Raw genomic sequence first — 10,158 nt, 5'->3', positions numbered from 1 at the left:
CAGAGACGAGTCCTTTGTCTGCAGCAATCAAAAGATCATTTGTAATTTTAACTAGTGCTGTCTCAGTGCTATGATGCACTCTAAATCCTAACTGAAATTCTTCAAATAAATTATCATCATGGAGACAATCACACAGCTGGTCTGCGACTACTTTCTCAAGGATCTTTGAAAAAAAGGGAAGATGAAATATTGGTCTATAGTTGGAAAACACCTCTGAATCCAGGGTGGTTAGTACAGACAGCTTTTATTTACTATTATTTATAGTACTGTTTATTAAATTCCTTCAAAGTTATCCCTACATATCTGTCTGGACAAACATGGATGGAAATCGCTGTTGGTAGAAGTTGGCCTGGAAGGCTTTCTGCCAGAAAGCGATTTCTTAGTTAAGGTTAGGAAAACATTTGATCGTTGTTTGGGTTACAATGAATAGATTTCGGTAAGAATTAGCTTTCTGGCAGCAAGCTGTTGAGGCAAACTTTTCCAATGTGCACGTAAACTCAACTTGAGTGGTTGGCGGAGACATACAACCACAAGACGTTAATTCTGGTAATAATGAATATTAATGGATTTAATCAATCAGTTGTTGCAGTACTACTGTTGACAGGACACCTTCAGCTGCAAACGTCAGTTATTATTGATCTTGATATGAATTTTTAATCCACCATGTGTTTATAATTCTAAAACTTTTCCAGGACCTAGTAAGCATCATTGAAAATAAATCTGCTGCATTCATATCTTGAAGCACAGTGTGTGTACCTGCTGCTTTTATTTGATCTGCCCTCTGCATTTTATTTGCTTCATCCTCCAACCTTTGATTTGGCTGCAACAGTTTTTGTAATATGGTTTTCGTGGTAGAGAGAGTCCAAAGGAAGACAGCATGTCTCTTTTTGGCTCTCTTGAGTTTTGTACTGAGTTTGGTGAATTGCTTCTGGTCATGGTTCAGGGTTGTGGGTAGAAAACTGAAATCCTCTGAGATGTTCAGATTTGAGATTGAGTGCTGACATGTGGTGGCTGTCTCATCAGGACTCCAACAAGACAGCCGCGAGAAACCTGGGGCTGCTGGTAAGATGAGAGGGATGTAGAAAAAACGTTTTTTTAACAAAATATACAAATTATATTTCATAAAACATGATGATTTTTGGTGTGAGTACTATTTTGTGTTTGACTGTCAAAATATCACATGGCAGAGAGTGAGTGTGTCTTACTGAAAACAAATGTCCTTTTCTTCTCATACGGCTTCCAGGCCCATTTAAAGATAGACATTTGAACCAAAGTATGCTGTACTAGTTTTTCAGTGGCATGGTGTACATAATGTTGAATTTTTCTGTTTTAATAGGTTTTGAGCAATTTTGGCTTGTTTTCCTGCTACTGAGATGTGAAAGTTGTTCTTTCTTTCCAGCTCAAAGACTTGAAAGGTTAAGGAAGGAACGGCAGAACCAAATCAAATGTAAAAACATTCAATGGAAAGAGAGGACATCCTCCCAATCAGGTAAGGTTTTTTTTTTTTTTTTTAAATACATGCATCAAACTGATTAAGATAGCAAAGCTGCACTCATTTCTTTTTTTGAAGCAATACCATATATTTTGCTTTAAACTTTTTGCTGTTTCTGTGTGTACTAGGGAACTTTTTGAATGACTTTATTCTGAATAAAAACACTGCTGAGAAATCTAAATGTTAAAATCATTTTTTATGACATACTCTAAAATATCATATGAAACATCTGGAAACCATAATTAGACCAATCGATCAGTACCTAAGGCCAATAGTTTCCAACCTGGGGTTAGGACCTCCCCAAAACAGGCAAAACAAATCTGAGGTGTTGGGAGACAGTGAACAAGGTTATTTTACATGTCCCCTGGGAAAAGAAAGCAGAAAAAACAGCTGGCTGCAGCAAATTATATTTAGGTTTCATAGACTTTCCCCTAATCTTTACGAGGAGACCAATATCTTTAAACAGTGGCCACAAGGGCCACCAGGCCCCTAATTTAGTAGGCAAAGTAAATTTTTGATGGCCCAAATGTAGTCTAATGTAAAACCAATAGCCTACAGAAAAGGCACTGTAACCCAACACAGTTTTCCTTAACCGTGGCACTTCCATAAATGAAAAGTCATTAACAGAATGAAAATATCTTTGTAAGCATATGGCATATTCTCTCACAGTCTCTTAGTTCGCAGTGAATTATTTACTTTGATATGGTCATATATAGTTGTAAGTGCCTTAAAAAGCACCATTAAAATGTTTAGGAAAGAAATGATTATATTTATTTTGCTAGCTCTTTAAAAAAACATACTAAAAGATACATGACTGATTTTGAAATAATCCAGATTTTATTTTAGAGTGAACAGCTGTTTCTTATTAGTTTGTATTTAGTTCATGTACAACCGCTTTTTGTTATCAAAGTACAAATACCTTAGTAGTGTACTTTAGTACAGAATGGAGTAAATTTATCTGGTTACTTACTATCATCTCTGACAGAAGTTTGGTGAATGTAAACACTGTTGTTAAGTGTCTAACTCCAAACCCAAAGTGCTTATAACTTTACTTCCAAACTGTACTGAGCACTTCAGTAACGCTACGTTTATTTACTGTAAACTTGTTGTGTTGTCACAATAAACTGCTTTCACTCTGAACATAAACTTAAAGGGCTTTTCCATCAGCACTTTTGGCCGTGTGGAGTTAAACCATGCCGCACCGATTTGCATTTCCTTTGTCAGTTTAAAAACGCTAAGCCTTGCCGAGCCGTGCCCAAGATGGCACATCAAGCGCGTAGTGGTGATGTCTCGGCGACCGCAGCCAGCAGCTGCCAACAGCTGCCAATCTCTGTGGTTTGGAGTTTAGTTTCTCTCCTGTGTCCTGTTTTTACTTTAGATATCTGCTTTATGTTACTGTTTAATTTTTGCTTTCAGCCGTATGGGAGTCATGTTAAGTTACTGCTAATGACAGCCTACCATTTCCTTATTTTTTTCCTTCACAATAAAAGCTTTAACATGACAAATAAGGGGGACTTTTATTGTGAAAAATGTATTATCCTTTTTCCGCACCTGTGCTGGCTTGGCTTGGTTTGGTCTGAATTAGCATGTCAGCCCAGTGCGGCAGGAATTTGCGTCTCAATTACGTCAGGCCTACCTGCTGGAAAGGTGTGTCTGTAACTGATGACTATTTGTCTTGAGTGATGACGTTCGAAAGCAGCGGGCTAATCCACAGCTTAAGTCCCTTGTTGCTTAGCTGCATGTGTTATACATGAAGAACCCTTATGTGTTGGAGGTGAGCTGTTTGCAGAAGTGCAGTAAGAGCCTGTTATCTGCAGTTCTTCATCTAACATCTCACTGTGGCTGTCTGATTTTACTCTTCCTCCGTGCAGTGTTAGAAGACTTGTCTTTATTGAAGAAAAGCCTCTAACAAAGTTCCACTAATTCCATAATAAAGACATTTCATTTTCTATGGATTTTTTACAATAAGGTCTCCTGTTATTTTGTTATGTGAATACTTTTACTGTGAAGCAGGAAAATACAGACATGTTGAGCTTTCATCAGCAGTAACTTAACCCGACTCCAATACAGCTGACAGTGAACATGACCAGTTGAAATAAAGCAGATATCTAAAGTAGGCTTAAACAGGATGCTGGAGAGAAACTTAACTCCTAAGAACAGAGATTCAGCTAGAAGCTGCAAAAGTACTGAGAGCTGAACACACAGAGACTTTTAAAAATGCCTTCCTCTCTGGTCTCCTGCACAGACAGACAGATGCAAGTTAAGTCTCGCAAGGGGGAGAAGAGGGGGTGTCAGGGGTTGGCTGCGGTCAGTGAGACTTCACCGCTTCCTGCTTGGAGGCAAGACAAGCCAACCGCAGTAAAGACACACCTTCAAGCAGGTAGCCCCGTTGTAATGGAAATGCAAATCCCTGCCTTGCTGAGCTGACGTGCCGAGTCAAACCAAGGTCCCGTTTATACGACAACAATTTCAACTGAAAATGGTAAACTTTAGTTGTGTTTTGGCTGATTGTTTACATTTTGAAAACGGGTTCCAGAGTGCAATTTTTTGTAAACAGCACCATCTCCGTTGTCATGTAAACTTGCAAAATGCAGTTCCTCTGAAAACGGAGACTTTTCATACATGCGCCTTACGGTTCCAGTCACTAGGCATGCGCGAGAAAGTCGACCATCACAACAACAATGCCAAGCTCTGTTTGTGCTGCTCACCCTGTTGAATTTATCAACACTTCTGTGTGTATATCTACTGTAGCAACTCCACCTCGTCATCCGTCCAGGCAAAGTTATCTGTGCATGCTTTCGCCATTGTGTCTTTGTTTTGGTTTGTGATCACCGCGTTGTAGAGGAAGGCGCTTCAGCGCCGGCGCGTGCTGTCATGCCGTGGTGTTGCTTTGCAAATTTACACTGCCACCCATTGGCCTGGTGTGTATACTATAGCGTTTCCAGTAGATTTTGCGGCTCAGTGTGAACAGGGATTGTTTTAATAACGTCGTCATATAAACGCGGAAGTTTTTTAAAACGCAAAGGGCAGATCTTTTCATTTTTAGAGAAACTGTTGTCGTCTAAACAGGGCCCAAGTCAAAGCAATTCAGCATGTGTGTGGAACAACACTGTCAGTCTTGCTGTGTCTAGCTCCATTAGCTGTTAACTCAATCAGCTGAGAACTCTGCTGCCCACCGGCTTCTAACTAGCTCACCTCCCAGTCATAACAGCATCAAGACGCGCTTTGTTGTTTATTCATTTTGTCTTTTGCTAACCAATAGTTATACATACATACAATAATATCTTCGGAGTGGTAGGCATCCAGGGATCTCTGTTCATCCCAAACACATTTAATCCGGTCCCTGGGACAAAAGGACACAGTTAGGCTCAATCCCTGACTAGCAAGCAACAAGTACTGTTTGCTGTTTTCATAGAATGTTAAACTAAAAGGCGCAAATGAATTAGGATGTTTGTGGAACTGAACCGTTTGCGAAGACTTTTTTAACCTTCATTTAGACAGGCAGTCTAATTTGGAAATGCAGTCTTGTTGTCAACACCTGATAAAAGTTAGTGGCCACAGGCCATCGGGCCACGGTTTATGTCGAACACCGTTTACTGTTTTGTTTTTTTCCTTGTGAATTACTGGACAATATTACCTTTTAAATATTCAAGTAAAACAAGGAAGAAAATCATCCTTTGGTTGGTGACAACTGGTAAATACATGCACCCAGTGAAGATGTTGCTTAGGTGCTACCATGTAAATAAAATAAAATTTGCATTATGTGTAACATATATATAGTTTTTTCCACAACTCTATTTAAGCAATATCACACGAGAGGGAGTGATGTTGTACTGTGATATCGTCACGGCTGTGATTCGGTCGTAGGCACGAGGCCGCAGAAAGTCGAGTTGTTTTGAGGACAAAATAGATAATTTAAGCATTTTATTTGTCTTCCGCCAACAAAAATAGTTCCCTCAGGACTCCGCTGTCACCGTTGCTATGTAACGCAGACATGGTGCGCCAGGCACTTACTCTTTATACACATTTATCTGCACGTTTCCATTAATTGTGCAGCCGGTGAAATAAGTCTCTGGTGACTGCATGGTGGACTGTCGCTTCACAGGCACAGCCGACTCTGCCTTCTGATCTGACAGTATGTTGCTTTTCTCCAAGTCATTGAGCTCCGCTGATGAAACACTGACAAACCTGGATGTGTGCTCAGATGGATTCAGCTTCTCCTCTCCCTCATCTTCCTCTGATGACCATTCATAGTTCAATTCAAAACTTATTTTAGGAAATAAATCCATATTTTTGGCTGTTTGACAGTGGATGAATTAATTAGCCTACAACGCAACTGCTGACCTAACTGACACTAACCGTCAGTTTTGATTTGATTGTTGATTGCAATCAGCTGTGAGGCGGAGTGATACATACACAGTGAAATAACCGTGATGTTGTACTCCAATATCATCACGGTTTTACTGTCTCTCGACCAATCAGATTGCTGTTGTATAATAGTCTTTATTAGTTTTAATCACAAGAATTATAACAGTTTTTCTATACAGACATGACATCCTGCCATTTATCAGGATATGTTCCTGCACTAAGAGGAAAGTAACTACCATTATCAGTGTATTGAAAATTGTTGTTTATTGCTCTAATTCTTTCTGTCCAGTTGAGGATCTGGGGTCTCTGTTTGAGAAACGGGACTTTAAAGACAGGCCTCGGACAACAGGTACCAAATCCACTCTTTCATTGCGGCTTGAGCAGTGTCCCCAGCAGCTTAACAACCCCTTCAATGAATACTCCAAATTTGATGGCAAGGTGAGTTATTCCACATTTTGTTCCTGTTTTTTTTTTATCTTCCAGTATATTCTTCAGAATATTATATTTATTCTCAAAAACATAAAGAACACAATCATACAGTTACACATAATTCTCAATTCCCCCGCTGTCATTCTCTATTCAGTGCTTACCTCCAAATGCCTCCAAACACAGAACAAATCACACTGCTTCAGATGTCTAAAATCACCTTACAGTATTAATAATTCTAGGAGTTCACACAACATAAATAAATGAAATGCAGGAGGGTATAAAAAAAGGAAGAGATAAAGAAGTAGTAGACTGAAAAGGGTAACAGAAAAAGAGTTAGGATTTATAGAGCAGGGATGCAAATTTTCCAGATTAATCTGTAATTCCAGATTTTCGGACCTGAAAATGTGACCGACACGAATCGTGCAAATCCTTAAAAATCAGTGAAAACATATATTTTGGGAAGGATGGTGAGAGGTCATGATTGGTGTTGCCTGGAGATTTTCTTAAGCCCTGAATAATTCTCCACTTCAATGGTTTATTGTAACTAAGAATAGAGCAGTGTTGTAATCTGCAGTGAATGGACCGGAGCCAAGATCAGATCAATTAGAGAGGGTTTACAAGAAAATACGTGGAAATATTTGTCTTATTGACTGACAGGTCTGTCAAAGGGGTCACTATGCCAAACGCTAGCCAAGCTAAGCTGAGCTGACAGCCCAAATGTGACAGCTGACAGCTTCTATTTGACAACAGTTTTGGTACTTACTGCAGAAATCATGTATAACTAACAGGCTCCTTGTTGCCACCATGTCAAAAGTTGAGAGGTTAGCTACGTCACCAAGATGGCGACCGTTGAGGGTGAGAAGTGTCCATCATTCCACACTCAACTTTTGGACCGTTTTGAGTGTGCCAGTACTACACTGCATTTTCCTGGACTATGTACAGGGTTCCCGCGGGTCCTTAAAAAGTCTTAAATTGTCTTAAATTTACCATAAATTTGCTGTAGGTATTAAATTTTCAGCCAGTGCGTTTAGTGCCGATGGGAAAGCACAGTGGCCCATTGTAATTGCAGCATAAGCATATAATAGTGTGTATTTGTGTGATTAATTTAGTATGGTGCCTATATGGTACGGTGTCGTAAATGAGTCTCCGCGATTAATAGCTGTTTTACGGTATGTCTGCTACAGATGCTGACGTCGGGCAGCGCCCCGCCATTTCGCGGATATTGAGGTGAGCGGTTAAAGATGCAGAGATAGGGAAATGTAAATTTAACCAGAAGTGGATGGAGGAGGACGTATTTTGGAGGTGGTTGGCACCGGCACCGGCAAACAACATCGAGGCAATGTGCACATTTGTAAGAAGACTTTTTCTTTAGGGACCATGGGGCTCAAAGCCGTCGAGTCTCACATGAAAGGAGTAAAGCACCAGTGGTACATGGCAGCAGTTAGCAATAGCGGGGCCAGGCTAATCCCTGCATTGTTTGCAGCGCGACCAAAAGACGTTACAAGTTCAGACGCCACCTCTCAGTCGGCTATGACGAGATTCATTTCACTGCCAGACAACCAAAAGGCAGAGGTACTGTGGGTTCTGCATACTGTGGCGAGGCACAATTTGTTAAGATCTAACGAGGACATACGAGACATCTTTGCCACCATGTTCAGATTCCCAGCTTGCCAAGTCATTCACCTGTGGTGAAAATAAAACTGCATGTCGCCAAATATGGTATCGCTTCATTCATCAAAAAGGAGCTATCGCGCAGCGTGAGTTAGAAGCCAGATGTTGTCATGTTTGACGAAAGCATGAATGAAACGACAAAGAGCAAACAAATGGACCTTCATTTGCGGTTCTGGACTACTGATGAGACTGGCACACATCATGTCATCTCCCGTTACTATGGGTCATGAGTTCATGGGTCACTCCAGAGCTGAGCACATCTTGGGTCATTTCAGTGTAAGTAACGTTACGATTGTGTTTGAAATCACATGTATTATTCATACTAAAAGTCCATTCTCACTGAGGGCGAATATCCGTGCGGATTATTCTCGCGGGAAAATATAAAAGTTGATTTCATGGGTTCTTATGGAAGTTTGCACACCGGGGCGGAACTTTCATGCGGTGAAAAAAGTTTCCGCCCAGACTTTGACCCCCCGCGGAATTCGCCGGCAGAACTACACAGCTGGGCCAATGAAATTGTTTGTTTATAGTCGCGCAGAGTCCGAAAATCCAGTCAGGCAGGACAGTATGGGAGAAAGGTTGATAAACCTCGTTTCACAGCACTCCGTTCTTTTTGATAAAAGACGGGATGATTTTATGATCAGTGAATTAAAGGACGTCTGGCAGTCCATTGTCCAGCTTGGTGGCTGCAGTGAGAGTGGTAAGTGCTAAAGAAAGTTGATGTTGATGCTTGCTAAACGTTAGCTTGCTGGCTCGCTGCTGCTGCGGCTACTCTCGTCCATGTTCACCCACACCTGTTCACGCAGCGCGGACTTGGAACACAACAACGTGAGATTTCGCACCGCGTCCGTACCGCGCCTGTGTGTGTGGTTTGAGCACGGAAAAGCGCTGCGCAAATATTCCGCAAATCCGTCCCGCATTTCCGTATTGCAGCAGTGAGAATGACCCTTAAGTATGGTGTTAAATTGAGCAACGTTAATGCGGTCCAAAGCTCCTATACTAGCGGTGTAAACACCAACACTCCCCTGGTGCTCAGTGCTCCCAGTCCGGGCAGAGTCGGCAGAGGACTGGTTATGTGCTATATTTAGGTCACAGGTCTATGGTCACTTTGACAATGTAACAGGTAACAACACATTAGCTCAGAGTTTAAGGGGTCTAACTGTTGGTAGATGTGGTTTATTATGTGTAAATATGCCGAATTGTGGTTTTATGGGTTGTTGTTGACGGTTGGGCAAATCTAGCTGCTAATTAGGGACCTCGGCCGAAGGAAGAGAAGCAGGACTTTGAGTTGCCTCTTTGGACAACGGTCTGGATCAATGCAGAGGATGTTTAGTTGCATGCAAGACATTGTCTGTGAACAGCATTAGCAAACTAACATCACATAGCTTTGGGGAGACATTACTGATCATTGAATGGATGGAAGAAAGAGTCTCTTGGTGGTGTGCTGCTATGGTTTAGCTGGCAGAGGAAGGGTGCTAACTCAACTTGGTTCTCCTTGTTGCTGGAAAGTTAGTTGCAGACCTTGTGTTTGCACCTCTAACTTCTCTGGTTCAGGTTTGCCTCTGCCTTGAGCCTGGGTAAGTCGTGGTCCAGGAGAAAGACAGACTGTGAAACACTTCCAGGGTGGTGAAGATGGTGAAGAAGAAATGTTCTGATTCGTTCAATATACAGTTCAAATAATTGTTCCCGTGTTATAATGACTGCTGTCATTAAAAGAAACACATGAACACCATGATTCCTTAAAGTGTTTGTGTCGGTGTCTGTCGCCAATTTTTGGATTTGGCTAAAGTTTTCATTTAGGTAACTTGTATCTGTGTTCTACTAGTTAAGGGGGAACTATGCCCATCTTCAAAATTCATACATTCCTGTGGTCTAAGACAGTCCAAAACTGTATATAAACATGATCATCTCTCTTCCAAATTCAAAAGCTAGAGTGCTAAAAATCAAATACATGATGTCATGAGGTAATAAGTCTGGAGCAGCTCCATTACCGATGAATGGTGAAAAATTTTCTAGATGGCACTGAGAGCACTTAGAGGAATATCCTGACTATATGGGAACATTTTCTATTTCAGAACTGAAAACATTACAAAAGAATAAAACTCATTCAGGTATAAAAGATAGACATTCTGTGAGTCTGTCTATATTTATATAGTCAGTGAATACATATGTGTGTGTGTGTGTGTGTGTGTGTGTGT

The 10,158-nt window shown here is 41.0% G+C and overlaps 1 protein-coding gene across 2 annotated transcripts in view; it reads left to right on the top strand.

The window, feature by feature from the left end:
- The window catches only part of mapkap1 (MAPK associated protein 1), a 98,645-nt gene that overhangs the window by 28,317 nt on the left and 60,170 nt on the right, over positions 1-10,158 (top strand). For both annotated transcript variants that reach the window (XM_050052704.1, XM_050052703.1), the window contains exons 3-4: positions 1,400-1,489; positions 6,150-6,298. In XM_050052704.1, the coding sequence (XP_049908661.1) occupies positions 1,400-1,489; positions 6,150-6,298 (239 nt within the window). The remainder of the gene's footprint in view (positions 1-1,399; positions 1,490-6,149; positions 6,299-10,158) is intronic.

This window comes from Epinephelus moara, chromosome 9 (assembly GCF_006386435.1).
Source record: "Epinephelus moara isolate mb chromosome 9, YSFRI_EMoa_1.0, whole genome shotgun sequence".
NCBI classification, from domain to species: domain Eukaryota; kingdom Metazoa; phylum Chordata; class Actinopteri; order Perciformes; family Serranidae; genus Epinephelus; species Epinephelus moara.
This window is presented reverse-complemented; position numbering and strand designations above follow the sequence as displayed.